This window comes from Myotis myotis, unplaced genomic scaffold, assembly GCF_014108235.1.
Source record: "Myotis myotis isolate mMyoMyo1 unplaced genomic scaffold, mMyoMyo1.p scaffold_m19_p_5, whole genome shotgun sequence".
In the NCBI taxonomy this organism is placed as follows: Eukaryota; Metazoa; Chordata; class Mammalia; order Chiroptera; family Vespertilionidae; genus Myotis; species Myotis myotis.
Window position 1 is genome coordinate 64,677,841 of NW_023416357.1, and position 24,914 is coordinate 64,702,754.

Below are 24,914 nucleotides of genomic sequence, written 5' to 3' on the forward strand. Positions count from 1 at the left end.
AAATATATATATATTTTTAAAATAATATGAGTTATTTGGAATGGGAAGATCAGGATTGGAAAGGAGAAATGGAGAATTCTTTCAAGCTAGCTTTTTATTTTACCTTTTTATAGTTGTTTCTTTACTAGTTTATGAATTTCTTGAGACTGCGATAAAAATTACCCCAAGCTGGATGGCTTAAAACAACAGGAATTATTCCCTCACATTTAGGGACACTAGAAGTCCTAAATCAAGGTGTCAGCAGGGCCACCTCCCTCCAGATGCTCTAGGGAAATAGCCTTCCTTGCTTCTTCTAGCTTCCGGTAGGTTCAGGCCACCCTTGGTACACTTTGCCTTGTAAACACATCACTTCAATCTGTGCCTCCACAGTCACATGCTGTCTCCTTGTGTTTCTATAGGTGTCCTTCTGTGTCCTGATTTTCCTTTTTTTATAAGAATACCAATCAATGGATTAGAGCCTACTCTAATACAGTGCAACTTGAGTATATCAGCAGGAATCCTATTTCAAAATAAAATCACATTCATAGGTTCTGGATGAACATGAATTTGTGAAGGCACTGTTCAATACAACCAGTAAACTGAAAGATACATTGCAGAGTTGTGGAGATTAAAGGTTTTATCTGTGAAATTCCCAGCACTGTGCCTGGTGTTAATGGTTTCTCAATACATGTTCACTATTATGTTAACTTTTTTGCTTTAGTTTCATGTCAAATTTTTATGAGTTTAAAAGGAGAGATGACATTTTATGTGCTGTGGATAAGTTTCCCGATAACAGAGTCTCTGTTTGATGTCTCCTCCTGATGTTTGAGTGAGTCTCCTTGCCCCAGACTGGTTTAGTGCACTGTCAGTCTCTCTCAGAAACTAAAGTTGGGGTTGTATTTCATACATTCAGATACTAGACCAAGAAAAATTAGAATTTGGAACTATCTACATTGAAACTGAACAAGAAGAGTATGCATTGAATCGTTTATAACCATAAATATGCATTTGATTGTTATAATGTAATATATTAGAGGATTTGATGAGAAGGTCTGGGATACTTATTCAAACTGATTTTAGAAGAATTATAAGATATTTCTTGAAAGGAGATAAAGAGCTATTATGCTTAGCATTCATTACAAAAGCAGTATGTTAGATTTAGATAAGAAATGAATACTTAATACCCTTATAATTTTTATGCAAATATTGGAGAGCTAGAAGACTTTTGTTAAGGATATTTATTCTGAATTTAAATAGGAATGCATATTTTAAAAATCTGGACAAGTTCTAAGTCTCTTAAAAATTGTTTTCTGAAAATTTTGTGATTTTTTTTAAATATTGTTTTGAAGAATGTTTCAGGTTTTAAATTAGCTCTAACCTTGAATAAGAAACGAAGCTCTTTCTTTTCCTCTTTGGAAGAAGTCATCTGTAGTTAATACTAATTTTTAAAAGGTCCTATGTAAATATCACTCAATTTTTTAAAAGAAATATAATTGTATGACCTTACAGATTCAACCTAGAATGACAATGAACAAGTTACCTCTTCAAGCAAATGTGTATCCAATGACCACAATGGCGTATATCCAGGATGCCCAGCACCGCTTGACCCTACTCTCTGCTCAGTCTTTAGGTGTATCGAGTTTGGAAAGTGGTATGTATTGTTTAGATTATTTTTGCTCTTGTAAGTTTCAGTTCACATATACACAAGTGTATGACTTTTTTAAATTATCATCTCCACTTACCAGATTTCTTTTGAGAACCGGACTATTAGTTCATTTTGGGTTTTGTGAGAATAACATAAAATGATGGATTTCTTCAATTTTAGGTGAAGAACAAGGACCTAAACTTCTGTGAAACTGATTGTTTTTCAAGATAATTTACCTCACCTGATAGCCCATTGTTTGCAGAATGGGCTATTGTGATTGAATGGATGCAGAAACTCCAACTGTAGATAACTTAGTTCCAAAGCTGGGAGGTTACAGTTCAAATTTAAGTGCTCTCCTGAATCACATTCTTTTGCACCACCACCCAAAAGAAGGAAGGGAGTAGAGATGATACAGATAGGGGGATATAGAGGTAACAGACATGACTTTAATGATTCCAAAGAAAAGAATGAGATGGAGAAAGAAAATAGTAGTAGATACTGATTAATTTTTGAAAAGTTTCTATTGAGATGCTTTTGTCTTTTATGATACGTACTAGTAACCCTGCGCACGAATCCCTGTGCCAGTAGGTCGCTGCCGCCCTCCTATAGCTCCCCCCGCCCCGCCGTCCCCTCATAGTTGTTGCCCTGCCCTCTTTTGTAGCTCTCCGCCTCCCGCTTGCTTGCTGCCCTGCCCTGTCCTGTAGCTCTCCACCTCCTGCTTGCTTGCTGCCCTGCCCTGTCCTGTCCTGTAGCTCTCTGCCGCCCACTTTTAGCCAGTAGGTCGCTGCTGCCCTCCTATAGCTCTCCGCCCACTACCCTGCCCTCCTGTAGCTCCCCTTGCCCCCTTCCTCCCTCCCCGCCACTGCCGTCCTCCTATAGCTCCCCCAGCCCCGCGCTGCCTCCTCCTGTAGCTCTCCACAGCTGCTTGTACCTCACTGGCCCACCCTCCTCCTGAACCGTGATCTGGTCGTGAAGCGCTTGGTCGTTACGTCTCAGGACGTAAGGGCTAATTAGCATATTCCTCTCTTATTATATAGGATTTTTAATTATCATTTACTAGAGGCCCAATGCACGAAATGAAATTCATGCATGGGTAGGGTCCCTAGACCTGGCCGGCAATCAGGGCTGATCTGTGGGGCAACTGGTAGGGCGATCAGGGGGCCCCCCACTGACACCCACCTTTGCTGGCCTGGGGTCTGTGGGCTGGGGGCAACTCCTGCATTTTGCATCTGCCCCCTGATGGTCAGTGCGCATCACAGTGACTGGTCATTCCACCGTTCGATTGATTTGCATGTTAGGCTTTTATTATATAGGATAGGTCATCAGTTCTTCCTTCATTACATGCAAAAAATTGCTAGGTGTCTTAAGGAGCTTGGCAAATAAATGAGTTGAGATGCCTGATGTATTCTTTGACACTTTATATTAGGTATATGCATACATTCTGTACTTCCACATATACACAAAAAATACTAGTTCTCATTTTTCTTATGGTCTGTACTAGACAAAATCATGCAATCATCCCATAAAGACATCATGAAGTTATAAAAATAATAATGGCCTCACGTCAGAAATTTGGTTTGGATGGTGAAACTTGAGCAACCTGGAGCAACCCCATGTGCAGTGGGGTGGCCACTGCATAGTGCCAGTACATTGTCTCCATGGGGAGAGGGAACCCAGTGTTGCCAAATGCTGCAGATTTTAAAGAGCCCAGAAATCTGGAATTTTATATGAAGACTAGAGGCCCAGTGCAAGAAATTTGTGCAAAGGTAGGGTCCCTAGGCCTGGCCAGCGATCAGGGCCAATCAGGTTCCCCTCCTCCTCCTTCCCTTGCTCCCTCAGCACCTCGCCATCGCTGCTGGTCTCCTGCCATGTTCCGCACCACCTCCTGGTGGTCAGTGCACATCATAGTGAGCGATCGAACTCCCTGTCTCCCAGTCGAACTCCCAAGGGGACACTTTGCACATTAGCCTTTTATATATATAGATGCCCAACTGTAAATGTTGACTTAATTTTTCCCAATATCAGAACATAAAACATCTTTGTGCCAGATGTGACTCTTGACTTATCCATTTTTAAACCTGTCTTAAAATCTCAAAGGTGGGCTCTAAACAGGGTCGAGTCATTAGGACTCAAGCAATTGTGAACTATGAGTCTTCTCTCACTTCCCTCCTCAGCCCCTGCCATAGACACCCAGATACCCTACTGCTTGATAGCTACAGACATGAAAACTATTTAGATTAGGGTCATTTATTATTTGGACTAACATTTCCTGACAGGGAGAAGAGTTAGTAATTGCCAAGAGATTGATGTAATTATTTGGGTGTGAAGTGATCAAACTCTAATTGTCTTCATAGGCATGGAGCCAATTAGTCCCAGTGCCTGAAGAAAGGTTCTAGACTAGACAGTTGTCTTCTAAAATATAGAGGAATGACAATGAAATGTCTGGTCATTTTATCTGGATACCCAAACTAAGAAAGAAAGGAAAGAGTTGGTTTGACTACGTAAGAGTAATAGTTATTAAAATATTTTATGTATGTTCAGCTCCTTTATGCTTCATGATCATTTAATAAGTAACAAATGTGAATGAATGAATGAATGAATGAATGAATGAATGAATAGACTTTAGGGTCTTTTTTTAGTATAATCTCAAATATATAATATGACTGGATTTCTTTTTTTCTTGTCTTTTTTTAATTTTTATACTCATAACCTAACCATTAGCTTACAATTTAAATTAGAGGAGATGTGAAATTATTGCACAGCAAATGAAGGAACCACTGTGACCCCTCTTGGAGCTAGAGGAGATAGGAGAGTGGTAAAGCTGCTAACATAGTCTTAGAGGGAAGGGGGTTCATGGTAGTAGTTACCAAATCCCAGGGCTTCTTCAGAGATCAACACATATCAAGTAACCTAAATATTTCAAGTCCTAGTTAGATTCTACCCATCTGTATTTGTTTTATTACTCCCTGTGTGCTGTGCATTTTGTAATGAGCCCCATAAACATTTTTAAATTCCACATGGTGACACCAAAAATTTTGGAGGCTTAATTTACTCTTTAGGTTAATTTTTGAATTTTATATTAATACTTAAAGTTTTAATTTTTATCTGTTTTTAAATTTCTTTTCAGATTTTCCTAGACATTAATGAATAAAAGTAGAAATATAATCATGTTTTTATACTGGCTACCTTACGCCGTTATTGAGAAAAAGTTGTATAGATTTGTCTCCTTGACTAAAGGAGAAACTTGAATCAAGACCATGCCTGTACTTACATGTTCCTCACTAGATGTTTGTATTAAATAACCCTGGCCAATTTTTTCATTTGTTTTTTCGTAGGTCAGATTGAAGTTATCATGGATCGAAGACTCATGCAAGATGATAATCGTGGGCTTGAGCAAGGTGTCCATGACAACAAGATTACAGCTAATTTATTTCGAATACTACTAGAAAAAAGAACTGTCGTGAATATGGTAGGGGAAAAAATAATGTGTCATCCACAATTTGAAATTGTAACTTTCCACTTTTTTATTTTTTACAATTTTCAATATAGTGATATGTTTAAAATGGATTTAGCCCATATTCACAAGAAAGAGAACTTCAGTTTTATACACACACACACACACACACACACACACACATACACACATATAATGTAAGATTTGCATTTAGGTCATTTTAATTTTTTTCTTATGTAAATATAAAGTAAGGTTAAGAAATCAGTTTTGGTGAAATTTCCTGAAATTATTTTAAAAGTGTGTGCTAAGGAATAGAGCTTAGTAACATATTTAGCTTAAGTTTGATTAGTAAAATGGATTTGAAACCTTAATGTACTTATTTTAGTCTTAAACTCATCAATTGAAAATGGATTTACTTCTCTGTCTTCTTGTTCAGTTTTCATTCTTTGAAGTAAAAGCCCAACATTCCATGTCTGGCCAAAGATCAGTTGGACATAAATCAATCTGACAATATGCTTCTTCAAGTGCCAATAATGTGCCTCAGATTCCTTCATAAATTACTAATTACCAGCTCGAGTGGCCCTTGAGATGGTCTTTTTACTCCTCTTTTTCTCTTTCTGCATTCACCATTTCAAATCTTCCACTATTTCAGCCAGTGACTTCACCGTATACTTTATAGAGAGCCATTCAGCAATGCGCGCTATTCTAGATACCAAGCATCAACTCCCACCCTTTCTTTCTTTCCTCATGTTACAGTAGAGACATTTACCTTCCTTTCCTCTTAGGCCAGCGCCTCTGCTTGTCCTTGGAACTTGGCTTAACCTCCCTCCTCAAGATCCTGTTACTAATTATTCTCCCTCTTTACCTTCCCCTGTCCCTCACAGGAAATCCTTTCTGTTCGCTTTTAAACACTCTTTTTTTTTTTCCCCCATTAAAACTTAAAACAGAAAACAGCCCTCACTCAGATTCTCATTTCCAAATCTCATTTCCTATCTCCCCTACCATCTTGAGTCAGAGTTTATCAGATAAGTTTATTTTATCACTTTCTTCTCACACTTAATTTATTTGAATCTGGTGTTAGCCTCTATCATTCACTCTTGCAATGTCACTAGTTGCAGCAGAGTGTATCTAGATGATGCACTATCTGATCAGTCACTTACTTAACCTTTCAGCAGCATTGGACACTGACCATTGTCATTTCTTAAAACACTGTCCAGCCAGGGCTTCCATGGCACCACACTAAGTAGGATTGTTTCCTTTCTCTTGGGCAGTTCTTTCTCTATAATTCTTACAGTTCTTTAGTTCTCAAGAGCTAATCAGAGCTCTCAAGGCTTGGCCCCAGGCCTCCCTTTCCTTTTTATGTTTTCCTTCTGCAACCTCTCCTACTCCCCTGGCTTTGGTGACCACCCTGGCATATGGAACCCACAAATACATCTGTCTAGTTGTTTCCTGTTATTTCTTTCTACATTTGTAACAGCACCGGAAACTCAACATATTGAAAATCTCTCATGATCTCCCTTCTCAAACCTGACCCTTCTCAATGTTCCCTCTCTTGGTGATGAGCACCACCTTCCATCCAGTGCCAGCCACCTAGGAGTCATCTCTCAGACATTTATCCCTCACCAGCCCTTTCTCACAATAGTGATCACCAGTGCTTGGCTATCTCATTGACTAAATATTTCAAATCTATAAACTTGTTTACTTCAACCACCCTAATCTCAACTAACATCACGCATTTCCTGGATCTAGCCTGTGCATCCACGCTGCTGCTCTCTTTTCTGCTGTTTTTTCTTAATCCAGGAAGCATAATGTTTTTGTTTTTGGATTTTTTTTTTTCAAAACTAAAGCTAAAACTCATGAGCACAAACAGCAGTGTGGTGGTTGCCAGAGAGAAGGAGTTGGAGTGAGAAGGGTCCTAATATATGGTGATGGGAGAAGACTTGACTTTGGGTGGTAGGTACATGGTGCAATATACAGATCTTATGATATAGAAACCCACACCTGAAATCTATATGATCATGTTGACCAATGTCACCCCAATAAATTTAATTTACAAAACAACAAAAAAACAAAAGCTAGCTTCATTGCCTCACTGCTGAAGCCCTCTGATGTCTTCTCATTGCTCTCAGTATAAAAGCCAAAACCTTACCAAAGCCTACAGAGCCCCTCATATATGGGCCCTGCCTATCCCCTCTCCTCATTTGGCGTGACTCTCGCTATTTCTGCTCTGAGCCCATTGGTTTCCTTTCAGTCCTAAGTACTTTCCATGCACCATACCCCTACAGCACCTTATGCATGTTTTTCATCCTCTTTGCCCAGGGGACTCTTAGTTCTATTTCAGATCAGAGCTCATTTTGTCAACTGCTTCTGCTGAAGCAGGTCCAATCACCTTCTATGCTCCCTCAGATCTGGGCATGTCTCCTTCATGTGTGCATGTTGTGACTTTCCACTTTGTTGTCTTTCTTTTCCTTTGGACAGTACACTCCCTGAAAGTAGAGGCTATGTCTCTCTCTGCTTCCAGGCTGTTCCTAGCAGAGGAAGCACCCAGTATATATTATATGAATGAGTGAGCTGTGACTACACACTCTGCCACTGTGTTTATCGCAGTTACTGATTGCTTCCTGTCACTGTATGCATGTTCTACTCCCCCTACTAAATTCCAGGAGCTTGTCTACTTCATTTTCATGTGCCCCACAGGGCCTCTGCCTTTGGTAAGCATTCTATCAGTAAAATCCTAGTCCATTGAATGAAATATCAACATCTAATTAAAGAAAAGAATTTTTCCAATATCTAGAATTTTTCAGGAAAAAGATTTTAATATCCATTTTAGATGTCAAGATTTATACCAGTTCTTGGAACTCAAGGTTTAAATCAACTACTGACAATAGCTTAGTTTTAAGACTAAAACTGCATAGGAAATATGTTGGAGTACTGGCAGCTATTGTCTTTTTCTCCTGAAAATGTTTCTGGCTTTTATGATTTTTCTTCCTATATAGACACTAATTTGCAAAACTGTTAACTATGGCAGTAAGAATTTTCATGTCAGACCTATAAAGCTTTCACTTACAAGTTAAATAATTTGTTTATTCCCATTCAAAACTTAGAGACTAATTGATTTAAATTTGATCCAATGTTTTTGTAATCCTATGTTGGTTAAATTTTTCTTTTGCTCAGCTATAAGTTCTTACGCTTAAATCAATAGATTCTTTTAAATAAAAAATGAACTAGAGAAGAGAAAATACATTTTAATTTCTAGTGAGTTTGATTAAAAAGACATTTGATAAAGGAGGGTTACATATGCATAAATTTTCTAAAAGGTGTTTTTATTTTCTTAGGTCTTAAATTCTTAAAAATTGATGGTAGAAACTGAGGTGGGGAGACAGTCTGGGCAGGAAGGCATTTTAATGGGAAGGCTGACCCTGTCAGAGCCTCATTGGAGTAATTCCACAGAGAGGCAGTGAGAATAAGGACTGGAACAGTCCTTTCTGTGGAACCCTGACGAACAGGACTCACTTCTATTCATCCAGGGTTACTCCAATGGTAATGATACTCAATGGTCAGCTGAAGTGAAACATGGGAATTATCTTTTTGGCACTGACCATGTCTGATTTATTTCTTTGACCCTTACTCCCACCATAGTCCTGCTGGCAACTGGTATGGTAAACTGGGCATTGAGCTGGACTTATAAGTACTGAAGGTATTCAAGGGTTACAGTTGTATCATTTTGCCTCTGGATATCAATTCTTTACATATAAGGAAAGGGAGTTAGGAGAGATCAGATGAAAAACTCAAATACTTACAGGGCTCAGGAGAGTGATGGCATGAGAGAGGTTGGTCAGGTTTAAGGGCAAGGGCTCAAGTTAGGCAGCCAGCGGATCTGTGGGGAACATGACACAGTCCACCTGGAAGCCACAACTCGGCTCCAACTGATTGTTTTCACGTGGGAACCTGAAGCCCAGTATGACTTGAAGTTCCTGTGTTTGGGGTTAAAAAAATAGTTAATCGTTTTGGGGGAGTTTTTGTTACTACCATTTTTTACTATTTTAATGTGAAATCTCCTGGATTTTTTTTTCTATTATTGAGAGTTGCCTGAAAAACAAACAACTTTTTAATACCATGCTGACCTCCCAAAACATTTGTATAGGCAAATTAGACCCACAAACTACCAAACTTCAGTTCTGCTATATGATACTTTATCTCTAAATCTTTAGATTCCATATATTTTCATTCTTCTATTTCCCTCTGTCTTTTTACTTCCTCCCCTCTAATATTTTTCTGATTTATTTGTATTGCATTTGCTTATTAAATTAATAAATAAAGTTCAACAAACATTATTAAGTTCTCACTATGTCAGATCATACTGAATAATCAAAGGTGACTAAAAAACAATCTCTCACTATCGTATATAATTTAGCAAGTTTGGAAGTAAGTGGAATGGAAACCTTTGGTGTTTAGGGATTAGGTAACACGAGTGGGCTTAATGAAGGGCAGCAAGGAGCCTGACAAGAAGTTTGGCTTAGGACATAAGAGCTAGAACCCAGTGTAGATGATCTCAACTTAGTGTGGTTTGGATCAGAATGTGCTAAAAAAAAAATTTTAATTTCACACATGTTGCAAGGAGAAAACTAGACTTGTATAGTCTGAAGCCTTCCAACCAACAAGAAAACAAATACATATATATATATATATATATATATATATATATATATATATATATATATAACTCTAATATGCAAATAGACCAAATGACTGAACAACTGGTTGCTATGATGTGCGCTGACCACCACAGGGCACGTGAGGAACATGGCAGGTGTCGGCCGTGGTGGGATGGTGGAGCAGGTGAGCGGGGGGCGCCAGACCAAGGTGGGGTGCCGGTCACTGTCATTAGGGCAAGGCTCTGGTGGTTACTGAAAATTCTTTGCTCCCCCGTGCTGCAGTCCCACCCGGAGCTCACACCCACTGCCAGGACCCAGCACTGGTCCCGATCACTCAGTGCTGTCAGCAGGTGCGAGTAGCAGCTGCCGTCCCCAATCACCCCTGAGGGCTTCTTCACCTCCCCCTGCTCCTGAGGGGCAATTGAGGCAGCAGCTGCCACCCACACCCGCTGACAGCACCGGCCCCAATCACTCTGAGTGTGGGAGCAGCGGCAGCGAGAGCAGGGCTGCTGGCAGACAGGGGACCAGGGGCTATGGTGGGAGTGGCCGGGCAGGGATGCCTACCACAGCCTTGTAGCCCACAGGTTCTTTCAAGGTGCAGAAATTCATGCACTGGGCCCCTAGTAATGTTTATAATAGTGTATTAGTTACTACATACAAGGCTGAGGAATTCATTTATAGCATAAACACTTAAACATGGTTTATAAACTTTGGGTTTATCATAAGCATTACTGTGAAAAGATTGCCTGTCTAGGAAATGAATCCAAATAATGGTAGTTCAGCAGTTAAATATCTTTGTGAGCCACCTGTCATTGTGAATATGTTATGAGAGTGTGTGGATGGTGGGGCCTTCTCACACAACCGGCTTCCAGCCGTATCATTGTCCATGGTGCTCTTATGGCACTGAACTCACTCTCTTCTCTAAATTCTCCTGCCTTATCTTGCTTAGAACTATAAATGGTACAGCTCTTGAATTTTCAGAGTACTTAAATTCATGACATTGTTTCTTTGATGAGACTTTTCATGAATATGTTTTGGAGTCTGTATCCTGTGTGTGTGTGTTTTTAATCCAAAACTAGTTAAAAAGGTGAGGCTTATACTTTTGGTTCCAGAGGGCATTCTGTTTCTTCTAGAAAGTTGGAAGGGTGTCTGTCTGGGATGGCAGTTCTCAGCACAGGTCCACAGAGCAGTGTGGGACCGACTACATGAGATTTACCTGGAAAGGGGTGGCATTAAGCTTCACCTTTCCAGGCCCCAACCCTGCCTAGGGATCTGTGCTTTTTAAAAGCTCCACAAGCCATTCCTGTGTATGATCAATTAGGGGGGAAACACTGAGGGTTAGGTGAACTGATTTGGTGTTAATGTGCACACCAAAGGAAAGGTAAATATGCACATTACTATGTGTATAGATAATCCATCAAGAAGTCCTGCGTCTTCTCACTATGGTGTCCAGGGATTTTTCCAAGTGCATAGAACAAGGTCAGAGAGCTTTTTCTGAGTGTTTCTTGACCTAAAATGAACTTAATGGCTCCTGAATCTGATAAGGCAGGTGTTTTCCTTCCTGTCACAATCTTTTATCTCTATTACTCAAAGGTGATTTTGTCAGCCATCCTGACCTACATTGTGAAGTTCTTTGATCTTGGACCACATTTAAAGTGTCTTATTGAAAATGTTCCTTCTCTGTTCATATTATTTTACAAGCTGCATTAAATTTCAATATTGTTGGAGAATAATATTTTATATGCTTTATTTAATTTTTCCTTAAAAAATGTGGAATGGATACATTTTTTACAACTCTTTCAGACCTCATATTTTTTGTCAGTATCTTAATATTGTGTGTCTCTCTGCTGCCTTTAAAAATCTTTTTTTCTCTCTCCCTGATCTAAATTGTAATGACATCTACAGTTTGCTGCAGACACGATACTTGTCACTCTTCACTAACACCCTCTGTTCAATGCTAATCTGACATTCTGAATTTTAAGCTCTGTGTCTTCTATAAATCCTACCTTTCACACAGATAAGTAGCCAAGCCTTTCATTTGAAAAAGGATGTAACATCAGAAGATATCAGTGAGATAGCCATTTTAGACATAAGATACAAATTTAAATTTACCTCCAATGCCACTGGTGAACAAAAGATCTTTCTACATAAATTTTCTCTTTTTAGTGCATTTTTGTCTGCTTTTACAACTTACGCATCATTGGTGATGGTTCTGCTTAGTCGTTGATTTAATTAATTGTGTGTCATCTACCATATGTATGTCCCCGTCCTGGCAGACTTATGTAATGTTAGAACATGCTGAAATGCTTGTCAACAAGTATATACCATAGCAAAGACCAAAGTATTTTTAATTATACTGAATAATTGTGTATCATATAAATGTATGATAAGTGTTACATAACATATGTAACAGTTCCAGTTTTGGGAATAAAGTGAAGCAATTGACAATGATTTACCCAATTTTAAAAAAACAGATGATCTAGATATGCCACCTGTGTTATTTAAAACCCTTATTTATTTTGAGAGTTTTTAAGTCCTATCACTGGTAACATTTGTGAAACATAGCTTTGTATCAACACATGACTTTGATCTAGTTAAGTGTACAGATGAAATCATGAGAATATGATGGGTAAACCTGAGGGGAAAGAGATAACATTTGATGACATGTAAGATATATGAGCATCCCAGTCCATTTACTTTAAGAGTTTTGTGGTAAGTTGGGAAAGAATTTCTGTAAAATGTTATACCTGTCCTAAAAATATTTGTGGGAAATGTTTTCAGGGTTTTTAGTATTAAAGCAACAGAAAAAAATATATTTCTAACATGTGAATTAAGTGGACACTTCGTTTTCTTTTATTGCTTAGGACTGAACTTGGTAATCAGCTATGCATTTTCTATAGCTGTTATTAATAAAATCAAAGTATTTATATATTTTTGTATTTCCTTTCTATTTAAATCCTACCAGATAATTCAGTTAATAACATGAAAACTGCAAATATGTAACTCTTAAGAATTTTTGTGGGGTTTTTTTTGATAGGAGGAAGAAAAGAAGGCAGTCAGTTATCCTTCCCTCCTTAGCCACATCACTTCTTCTTTCCTGAATCACCCTGTCTTTACAATGACAGAGAAGAGCCCCGTGCCCACCCTTCAGCTGCTGGGTGAATTCTCCCCGCTACTGTCATCTCTGCCTTGTGACATTCATTTGCTTAATCTGAGGACAATACAATCAAAGGTATGTCCCAAAATCTATCAAAATCTTACATTAGGTATAATATTTGTAATATACCTGATATAAGGGGATGGGAAGAAGAAAAAGTACTCTTAACTTTTACTGTGCTTCAAGAAATGATTAAGAGGGCTTCACCTTTAGGCAAAATCATTATACCTTTCATTTGGGTATTGCTCTATAGCATCAATTTTCAACCAATGTGCCTCAAGAATTTTTAAAACATTCAATATCTAACTATTTAGTTGGGGACACTGACCTCTTGTTCCTTAGATTGTCAAAAAATTGACACAGGAGTCGTCCAGTGTGAAAAAATCGAAATCAAAATTATGCCTATTTTTTTGGTCAGATCAGCAAAAATATATTTTTTGGTGTGCTGCAGAATTTTAGTAATTAGTTTATGTGTTCCATGAGATGAAAAGGGCTTAACAATTGCTTCTCTATAGTTTGAAGCATACTGCAATACTAATTTATTCCATTCTCAGAAAAGTTCTTTGTGGTGAGTAGGTCAGAGAATAACATCATTTTCTTCTTTTTATGGATAGGAAGCTAAAGCTGTCTTGAGTCACATAATTTGTAGGTGGGAGAACCAGGTGTTAAGATCAGCCGTCCTGGCATTTTGCATTCATTTCTCATTGTTAGCCAGTGTTTCTGGGGAGTTAGAGAAGTAAAGAGTATAGTGTTTAATTAATTCCATATCAGAGGCTTTTAACCTTTTTTATCTTTTTTCCTGAAAATCATTGCAACCCAAACCTTTGAATTGAGAAACTAACTATTTAGGAGAAATGGAGAAATAAAATCAGAAATTGCATTTGAAAAGAATAAAGCTTAGACATTTGGCATCACTTTTATGTTTTGTGGAGCCGTGCTGATATTGTGAATTGACATATACTTAGCTGAAAATAGTAATGGCCTGAATATGAAAAGAAGAGAATGTTCATGTTTGAAGACAACATAAGAGGCGGAAAATATTTAGTTTCAGAACAAATCACTAAAACCAAATATAGTAAGGATAAATGCCTACAAAGTTGGATGGTTATGGCATTTAAAATTATATGCTTAAGATAAAGAACTTATACCTGACTGTATGGGAAAGTACATATAGTTTGTAATAAGACAAGTGGGTGCATGCCTCTGCATGCCACAGATGTTTGATCCCTGAGTGAACTTGTCAGCTTACCTTCATGCCTGCCAGGTGCCAGTTACTGCTAAAGGAATCAGGGATATTGTCATGAACAAAAAAGACAAAATCCCCTGCCAATTGGAGTTTAGATTCTAATGGGAGGAAAAAAAAATAATTAAGGAAGAAAAAATAAGAGAAACTTATAATATGTTAGATTGTAATAAATGTTACGGAGGAAAAAAAGCAAGGAATGGCAAGTGTAAGAAGGTGATGCAATTTTGAGTAGGGTGGTTGGAGAGGGTCTCACAGAAATGGTGATAAGGAGAAAAAATATGAAGGAGGTCAGGGAATAAGAGACTCAATGAGGATTTTGGGGGGAAAGTGGTCCAGCCAGAGTTAAGAGCAAGTATGAAGGCCTGAAACACAAAGGTGTGGTCATAATGGAGGCTCCATGAGAGCTGTGCTTTTCTTTGATCCCTTATTGTCTCCTCTTGCCTGAAACAGTACCAGCACATAATAGGGGCTCAGTAACAGTTTGTTGAATGAGCAAATCTTGTGAGTATTCTTTCTAGGATTCTGCTATAGTTTTTGTGGGTCTACTTTTCAACTCATGGAAAGAACACACCAGAGACGGATCGCTTCCCTGAGGTAGCCTGTTATTATTTCATGGGCTAAAGGAACAAAAGAATAGAGAGGAGGGCCCCTTGTTGCCCTCTCTGAGCATAGATGGTAAAGGACCATAGCAGCCTGAAGGATCCAAGGACTTCTGGGGCTCATAGTGGCTACTTTTTCTTACCACTAGATGACCCATTCCCAAAGTTTTTTGAAAGTGATTGTTGTTTGTAAGCAGCTCCAGCTGACTAGAGTGAGTGGATTACCCTCTACAGCAGTGATGGCGAACCTATGACACGCATGTCAGAGGTGACACGCGAACTCATTTTTTTGGTTGATTTTTCTTTGTTAAATGGCATTTAAATATATAAAATAAATATCAAAAATATAAATCTTTGTTTTACTATGGTTGCAAATATCAAAAAATTTCTATATGTGACACGGCACCAGAGTTAAGTTAGGGTTTTTCAAAATGCTGACACGCCAAGCTCAAAAGGTTCGCCATCACTGCTCTACAGTCCAAGGCTGGCACTTGTTTTTCAGATCACCTCTTTTTAGTGATCACCTGCTCCTTTCATTCTTCCTGCTACCTTCTTGTCATACAAATCTGATCACTTCCCAGATGAAAACCTCATTACCCACCAAATTGGTTCAAACCCTTAAGCCTTCAGGCCTTCTACAGTCTGGCCTCCACTCACTAGCCATCTGGCTCCCATTGTTCTTCCTACCTTTGGACAAGTGTGCCACCTTCACTATCTGCTGGCTGAGTGAGTGCTGACTCAGCTACCACTTATGAAATGAGGCTACTATTAGATATGCCTGCTTCAGGTCTGTTGTGAGAAACAAATGAAATAATGCTGTGAAAGCCTTCGAGAACAGAAGTGCTTTGTGAATATATACGATGTTATCCTGATGTTGCCACAGGATATGCCAACTCAGGTGCAAACTAGAGTTTTAGCAGAGGGAATAGAAAGCAATTTAACAATGTAGATATTTAACCAGAAAAATAAAGACCAAAATATTAATGCCTAGTGATAACTACTGTGCTGATACATGATCAGGGCAAAATACTTGGGGCTATTTTGCATTATCATATTGATTCTTGCCAGTTTTTATATTAGCCTTTGACTCTTAGTGCAAATTTCTAATGTTTGGTTAAGCTCTCTAGTAACCCGAAGGGATTGATTGGTCCATTCAAAGTCATTTCTTTAAAGACTTGTTCTCTGTCCCCTAAACTCTGATAATAGGAAGATAATCATTGAAGGAAGCTGATAGTATTGACTTGAAGAAAGCTTGGTGCTTAAAATATGTCAAGGGTAATTCCATGGTTATACTAAAAGAAAAACACAAATGACTCAATAAATTCAGAAACTTGACCTATACATTTGGGATTGTGTTCCTGTTTTTGTGTGCTGTCAGCTCCAAACGTATAATAATAAATTGTTCATTTGGAGATTGCAGTGCATTTTTCCTACTGAAATACAAATACAATTGACCCTTAAACAACACAGGGATTAGGGGCACCAACCTTGACCCATGCAGTGGAAAATACGCATGTAACCTACATCAGCCCTTCAAATATGCAGATTCCAATTGTCAGTTGATCCTTGAACAGTGTGGGTGTGAATGTGCAAGTCGGTCAGATTGAGTGGCTCAGTTGAACAAAATCTGTATATAAGTGGACCCACACAGTTCATAGCCACATTATTCAAGGATCAGCCTACAGGTTGGGTTCCAAGCAAGACCAGAGGTCTATATGGCTTGTATCTGAGTAGGCATTTTCTTTGCCACCACCTCATAGTATTTCCATGATAAACCCATCTGAGGACCACCTTGGATCATTAAGGGCATGTCTCTGTTCCTGCATTCTCTCCTTCATCAGAAAGGTAGTAAGGACATACCTGCTTCCCCAATCCCTCGGCCACTGTCTCAAGGTTCTTTAGTTCTACACCTCAGTTGGTCTCCCTTACTCCTCATGGAAAAAGAAGTCATGGGCTCCAGCAACAGTCAGAGAGGTGTGGTGGGGGCTGGAGGTGTGCTAACCCACCGAAGTGGTTCATTTCCTACTACCAGTCCTCAGAGTCACTGTGTCCAGATCACACTAGGGAAATTTTAGAAAAAGAGACTTTTAAAAATTTACCCTACAAAATTAGGCTGGTGTAGAGAGACCAGGACTTAGTAATTCTTTAAAACTCTCAGATTGGGAAACTAAAGGCCAGAGAGATTAAATGATTAATGGTTAAATGATTCAAATAAAACTACCCCTTCAGTAAGTGTTAGAATCCGGACACGCCCCCGGTCTGAATCCAGATGCTGGATGTTGCCCCAGAGGCAGTTATTTGACTTTTTAAGAGTTACTATATCTCTTCCTCCAAGTTATTGGTAATGAGTTTGTGGTTTTATATAAGCTTGTCTTGCTTTTCTAAATTATATATGTGCTCCCAGCCTGTTCCAGCCACTGTCTAGGAACTTAACTGTTAGTCTTCTTATCCGATAGGTCCCACCTCCAACTCTCTTCTTTTTGTCACCCCCTTTTCTTGCACTATCAGGAGCTTCAAATATTAAAGTTTCTGTACAAGTTTGAAAACTGAGTAACAGGAATGCACTAAACGGGAAAGACATGTCATCAGGAAAGGGTAATGATTAAGGGAGAAAGAAGTCTTGGTCGAGAATATGCTGAAAGACCATCATGGGTTCGGTAGGCTAGAATTACAGGTGCTGATATCCTGGGGACAAGAGAGAGGTGGCTGAGCTGTTGAGCTAGGCTTCATAGGGCCAGTCTGCCATGAATAATATGTGATTCCACTATTGTTTTTTCAGATTATTCCCACTGCTTCCATGTTTAACTATATTTTTATTTAGATATGTATATATTTATATCTGTAACTACAACTACATATACTGTCATGTGCATGTGGAATTTACTCTCTGTGGAATTTCTTTTGATTTGTGCTTAACTGTTTCTTGCAAATATTTAACCATTCATTTCAACATCAACACCACCTATTGAATAAGATTTTCTCTCCTAACTTATTTACACCACCCCTTTCTTATAAGAGGCAATTGTAAGTTTTTACTTTATTATTTTGCCTTATAAGCATTGATTGGTGCTTTATTGTTCTCCCTAGCTTCTGGAAAGGTGAAAATTGTGGGGGGAAATTCTCTTTGTTGTACATATCTAAGAACTACCATTCACCTTCCCCTTTCTGTCATGTTATCTTGTTGATCAAAACAGGATAACTGTTACTGAACATTTTAATAAGTACCCTGGAAAATGAATTTCTACTAGTTATTTCCTGTCTCAGGACATATAACACAGTGTGCACTTTTCTAACCTTTCCAGCTGTCAGAATGCACGGAAATATGAGTGTTGTTAGGCATTTTCAAAGTATGTGAGCGGGTTGGAGAAATTTTTTCACCAGGTGTTTAGGCATCCCTTAATTTATGTACACCTTACACATCCTGTGAGGAGGGTGGGGTCACAGTCCTCCTGGAGACTAGGTCAAATTTATAGCCACTCTCACCCTTAGAAAAAAAGTGTATACATATGTTTACTGTGGTTTCCAGGAATTTACTGGTTTGTGAACCTCACATCTATATATATAAAGGCCTAAGAAACTGAACGACCGGTCGACTGGTCTCTATGACGCGCACTGACCACCAGGGGACAGATGCTCAACGTCCAGGATCGGGCTTCCTCCTGTCTAGATCGGGCCTGCCGGAATTGGGCCAAAACCAGCTATCTGACATCCTCCAAGGGATCCCGAATTGCGAGAGGGCACAGGCCAGGCCAAGGGACCCCACCAGTGCACGAATGCATGCACCGGGCCTCTAGTTACTAATAAGCAAATTAAGTTTCTTTTGGTGTGAGCCAGGAATCGCATAACTCTCACATTTTGAGCTCTTACCACTTCAATAGAGGAGTATTTGCCTATATTCTTATGCAAGACTGTAATATGCATGTGTAATTTTCAGAATGGCTTTAAATTCTGCTTAAAATAGGATGAATGAATGGATGGGTAGGCTGTGGATGGTTAGAAATTATAATTTCTAAAGTTTACTTTCTGAATTTACATGTTTTGATAAATCATGGTTTTATCTCTGCTGGATTTATTAGTTAAATCCTCTCTGTTAACAGCCTCAAATCAGAGGGCAATCCCCTTTAGTTTATAAAGCCTTTTGTCATGTTATATTAAAGGTGGTTCTCCCTTTCCCCCTCCTCACTGGCATCTGTGAGCACCAATTCACAGCTAGAGCAGAGGCAGGAGAATGAAGCTGTTAGAAGCACAGACTTTGGAGTCAAACTGCCTGGGTTTGAGTGCACCCCCTCTACTTGCCATCTGGGTGACATAGAGCAAGTCACTTCATTCTCTGAGTTTCAGTTTTGTCATCTATAGTGTGGCAGTATAGAGACATTCTGAGGATTAAATGAGTTGATGTTTGTAGAGCATTTAGAACAGCAGCAGGCACAAGGAAGCACCAAGTGTTTGACAAATGAAGGTTCTTAATTGTGATAGTTATGAGCAGTTGTGATTGTTACTAATAATGAAGTGAAGATGCTGGCATATTTTTTTAAAATTAGAGAAAGCTGAAGTTTATTGCCAAAATAAATCTTTTTTTTTAAATATATTTTATTGATTTTTTACAGAGAGGAAGGGAGAGGGATAGAGAGTGAGAAACATCGATGAGAGAGAAACATCGATCAGCTGCCTCCTGCACACCTCCTACTGGGGATGTGCTCGCAACCAAGGTACATGCCCTTGACCAGAATCAAACCTGGGACCCTTCAGTCTGCAGGCCGACACTCTATCCACTGAGCCAAACCGGTCAGGGTGCCAAAGTAAATCTTGATGCTATTTTACTTGTATTCCTTGTACATTTTATTAATAAATAGAGGTCTGGTGCGTGAAAATTCATGCACTGGAGGGGGGGGATCCCTCAGCCCGGCCTGTCCCCTCTCACAATACAGGAGCCCTTAGGGGCTGGAGGTGACCTGGCAATCAGGGGAAGGTGACACTCCATAACACCTATGCTGCTGCCACTGCCAGCAGTGCTAGCCTCGGCTGGCCCTGGTTACCTGAGCCTCAGGTGGCCGTGGGCGGCTGGGCATCTGCCATTCGAGGCTTTCCTATGCCTTGGGCTGGGCCTGGACAGCTGGGCAGCTGACATCCGAGACTTGCCTGCACCTCAGGCTGGCCCTGGGAAGCTGGGGGTCTGAGGGGACTGGGGGTCTCCGGAGGTAGGCACGCAGTGGCTGTGCCTGCCGCCCTGGCGGGGCTGAGGGGACTCGCGCTGCCATCTTGTGGCTGTGGGCGCCACCATCTTTGAGGGTGTGGCAGTCAATTAGCATATTCCCTCCTTATTGGCTGTGGGTACTGCCATCTTTGAGGGTGGGACAGTCAATTAGCATATTCCTTCCTTATTGGCTGTGGGTGCTGCTATCTTTGCAACAGCGTGAGGGTCAATGAGCATATTCCCTCTTTATTAGATAGGATTTCTCAGGTTCTTCAAAAGAACATAGCTAACATTGTCTCTATGCCAAGCTTTATGCTGAGTATTTACTTGAATGTTATTTAGCTCTAACAACGCTGTGAAGGTAGCAATACTGTATCTTGTCTTATAGGAGAGGAAACTGACCTGGAGATGGTAGGTAATTTTTTGAGGTCACACCGCCAGTAGTTGGTGGTGCTGGGAGGCATAGCTCTGCATCTCTGACTCCAGTTCCCTACCCAGAACCTTATCCTGCCTCTTGCATGGGGCCAGACAGGGAGTGATAATGTGGAGTATGTTGGGGAATATGCTGACTTATTTCTCTTGTTTACTCAATAATAATGGAACACCCACCAACTATATATGGGAAAAGATCCATGAAAGGCCAATGTAGAGTCATTAGAGATAATTACTATTAAGTATAGAGAGGATTCTTTGTGATAGGGATATTCCTATACATTTACATTTTAATGCAAACTTGTATACCACCTCAACTACTTCAAAGGTTATAAGATGAAATAATCCATGAAAATCTTCCTGCAGAGTCTGACACTGCAACAGTTCCTGTTATTGTCACTGTAGTTGGCCCTTGATCCTCAAAGGGACTCTTCACAAGTCTAACTAGTTCTTGGAATTTCAGAGGTTAAATGATATACGCAGTCACTTAACAGATTCATGGTGGAACCAACGCTTGCCTCTAGTCCAGCTTTCTCTAAGCCTGATGGCTTCATTCTGCAAGCAGACCTCCTACCTCCACACTCCACCCCGTTGCTGGAGAAGCTCACAGCCCCTACTTAGTCTAGGAGCCTCGTGTTGCTTTATTCCCTGAATAAGTTCTGTAATGGATTTTCCCCTGTGTAACTCGATCATCCAAGCCTTCCAGGATGGATTCAGCTGCAGTTGTAATCAGAACTATTTTATAAAGACATTTAGTTTGTAGCTCACCCGACATAGTGCATGGCACTGTTTCAAAATTTGTGAATTTTCTTCCCCTCACTCTTCTTTTCTTTTCCTAGGTCCAGATATTACTTATATGTTAATGAATGTAAAAACAGGTCTTTTAAAATCTGTTTTCTCTCCTGGCACACACAGTGTGACTACATGGTATTTTTAACGGGTTAACCTACACTGTGACTCTGTGAAGGAGGGAGACATGCATGGTCTCTGTTTTATTGGGGATGAGGAGCTGATGTGACTATTCCAAGGTTTCACACTGGCACATGACAGAGTTCTCTTTGTTATTCTCCTGCAGCTCTTATGTTTATTGTAAATGATGTGTTTTCATCTGTACTGTTTTCATGCTATTTTTAGACTGTGAAATTTATAGAAATTTTATTAGAAATCTTTATCCTATGATTTAAACTTGCCATATGTATTATGTGGTCCTGAAATGACTCAGAATTCCTTAAATGACTTTTTTCTCTCCCTTCAAACAAAATCTTAGCAGTACCACTGCAAAATACCAGTGTGAAATGTCATAAAACAGGTTATTCCAGCCAAGAATCTGAGGTGAGGACAGCTTTAAATTGTTCAGGCACATTAAAATCAAATCAGTGGTGGGAATGCTGGCAGCTAGTCAGAAAAGATGTCCTATAGCACATTAAAAATCTTATCCCCTAGTGAGGATGATCAAGAACTTGGCATATGTGTATCTGTGGCCACAGAAGAAAAAAGAGATCATTTTCATCACAGTGTCAGAGGTAGGCAGCCACAACTCCATTTGAATCACTGCGCATTTCTTCATATTTCAAAGGAGTTTTAATTCATTTTGTTTATTATCATAAACATATTTCCACTTAAGAAAACATAAAATTTATTAAGATAAGTGTAATTTAAAATTCAAAGACCTGAACCACTCATGGCATTATTATTTAAATGGATGCAAGACATTTTACTTCAGGGATATTGCGGGTTTGGTTGCAGGCCACCACAATAAAGTGAATATCACAATAAAGCAAATCACATGAAATTTTTTGTTTCCTAGTGCATACAAAAATATGCTTACACTATACTGTAGTCTATTAAATGTGCAATAGCTTGTGTCTAAAAAATGTACAAAGCTTAATTAGAAAAATACTTTTTCACTAAAAACTGTTAACCAATATCTGAACCTTCAGTGAGTCATAATCTTTCTGTTGGTGGAAGATCTTGTCCTAGTGACATCAAAGATCACAGATCACCACAACAAATATAATAACAAAAAAGTTTGAAATATTGTGAAGATTATCAAAATGTAACAGAGACACAAAGTGAGCAAAGGCTGTCGGGAAAATGACATCAATAGACTTGCTCAATGCAGGGTAGCCACAAACCTTCAATTTGTAAAACACAGTGTCTGTGAAGCACAGTAAAAGAAAAGCCCAATAAAATGAGGTGTGCCTGTACTGAGCTCTGTAGCTGACTTGTCATGTTTAATATTTCTCTTTTCGTCTGCATAGGAAAATAGCTTCTGTAAGGTGAATTTAAATGATACAGCAACCTAATAAATGTGGTTGGCCTAGCAAGTGATAAACATAACTAATTCAAGTGTCTCTTATATAAAAATAATGAACCAATACATTAAAGATTTAAAATGTTTTAATGCAATTAGCAAAAATTAGTATTCAATAATGAAGCATGTTTCAGTTTTAAGATGGAGTTTACATCATCATTCAGTAACCAGATAAGGACTAAATTCAGGTACACATTAAAAATTTTATCAAGAACTTTATTCAGCTGATATATATGTTAAAAATAAATAAAAGTGAAATGCTTTGATAAAAACTGATAAAACAGTATGTAATAAGTGCACAAAAGGAAACCAAAGCCCTCAAGGACTATGAGGAAACCAAGACATGAGATGACTTAATAAGGAACGAAGAACATAATACCACCTGACTCCTTGGGGGAGGCGGACAGGCTCAGTGCACGTGGAACCTAGGGGGAAATGCAGTTGCCTGGCTTCGCTACTAAATAAAATGAGCCTTTGTGTTGGGGATGCTAACAAAAAGGCGGTGAGTGTGCAGTAGTGACAGTGTTTGTTTTGATGTCACTTGTGGCATGTTGGCACTCTGCTCCTTTGCAGGTGGATGGCAAGCAATCCGATGAGGCGGCCTTGATCCTCCACAGGAAGGGCTTTGATTGCCGCTTCTCCAGCAGAGACACGGGGCTGCTTTGTTCCACTACCCAGGGGAAGGTGAGCGGAAAGGTTTTTGTTTGCCAAGTTAGTTGTGCTTTCAAATCCTTACTTTCTGCAATAATCCTGACAATAAGATAATGTTTCATTGCTTCTTCATTGATTTTTTACTCTCAGCTACAAATTAGCTCAAGTCTCCACATGTTAAGAAAGCACTTTCTCAACCTTCAGTCTCCTCTTCTTGTCAACATCAAAATGCACAGTGGGAACGTGTGTATATTTGAATGTTCTCATTGATTCTTAGGCTCTCCATTTCTTACCTGCAAAACTTCTTCAGATTATCTCACCACCATATTTTCTGCTTTCTTGGGTATACTCATGCATGATCTAGTTCAGCGGTCGCCAACCAGTGGTCCATGGACAACTGGTTTCTGTGAGGTCTGAAAGATTGGCGACCGCTGATCTAGTTCAGGGATGGCAAACCCAAGTTCTGTGGTGGCCGACACAGTTTTGTAATAACTTAAGTGAATTGGGGGAGCAGTAGGAAAAGCAACAAGGAGCAATGAGAGTGTGGCCAGTGGGAGAATTCAGCCACCGCCCCCAAGGCAACTATCCTCAGCTCGCATCAGTTGTTTCCCCATGGAAACATGCTGGTCTAGATCTTCTGATGAAGCCAGATTGGCATGCGAGTCCTCACTGTGAAGGCCAAACATTCTCAGGCTGACCACTGCTGGATTTTTTATTTCTCTTTAACTTGTTCTTGCTCACAGTTCCATCAAACCTCTCCCTGGAAGAAAGAAAAACTTCAGTCTCCTGCTTGTGTCTCTGAGCAGGTTGTATGGAACTCTGGGCACACAGTAAGGATGGTTCTAGTACACAGACAGGTCTGCCCCACCCAGCAGCTCAGCCAAACCAGCTCTTCTCCAAAACCTCACACATAAACCCTGTAGACCTGACTCAACAGATTTGGTTCCAAACCTTACGAATTAGCATGTACATAGTGAGAAGAAGAGAGATGCGGTAGGGGACCTAAATCTATGCAGATAAGCTTCTTTCTCCATTTCGTTTACCTCACCCTTCGTGGAGTTGGTACTAAGAAAGCACTGATATCTTTATTTCTCTTTATTATATTTGTACCTCTACCTACCTTATTGTTGATATAAGTATACTTGGTTGTGAGCATTTGTATTTGAACATTAAGGCTGTGAGTCTTACGGGAGCTGTAGGATCCAGACATATTCATGCAGCCTCCCCACCCTATAAATGGGACTCATTGACATGATGAGCCCTCCTTGTGGCAGGTTCGTCTCCTGCTCAGCTCTGTTGGAACAGGAAAAATGGTTAGGACCACTTGTGTTAAGTGTTTTAAAGCTCCCTGGCCCATAGATGTCCCTAATTTTTATTGAAAAGGGGCCCCTCACATGGTAAGTTCTCAGGCTGTACAATAAAGGAGTATAGCCCAGGTTGATCTCTCCTGGTTCCCACTTTCCTCTGTTTCTCCCAGGGTTGGTCTGTACGTTCAAGCCTGCAGAGGTATATTTAATCTCCCTCCCTTCCTCATTCTTTTACTTAAAAGGAACTTCAAACATACTGTTTTAGCCTGGCCTGGTGGGGC

General features: G+C 39.6%; 1 protein-coding gene across 9 annotated transcripts in view; it reads left to right on the forward strand.

The window, feature by feature from the left end:
* Window positions 1-24,914, forward strand: part of MAN2A1 (mannosidase alpha class 2A member 1) — a 166,124-nt gene that overhangs the window by 132,680 nt on the left and 8,530 nt on the right. For 7 of the 9 annotated variants that reach the window (XM_036309633.1, XM_036309641.1, XM_036309634.1 and 4 more), the window contains 4 exons: window positions 1,489-1,630; window positions 4,960-5,093; window positions 12,771-12,965; window positions 23,249-23,359. In XM_036309633.1, the coding sequence (XP_036165526.1) occupies window positions 1,489-1,630; window positions 4,960-5,093; window positions 12,771-12,965; window positions 23,249-23,359 (582 nt within the window). The remainder of the gene's footprint in view (window positions 1-1,488; window positions 1,631-4,959; window positions 5,094-12,770; window positions 12,966-23,248; window positions 23,360-24,914) is intronic. The other 2 variants (XM_036309636.1, XM_036309635.1) reach the window with 1 other exon arrangement.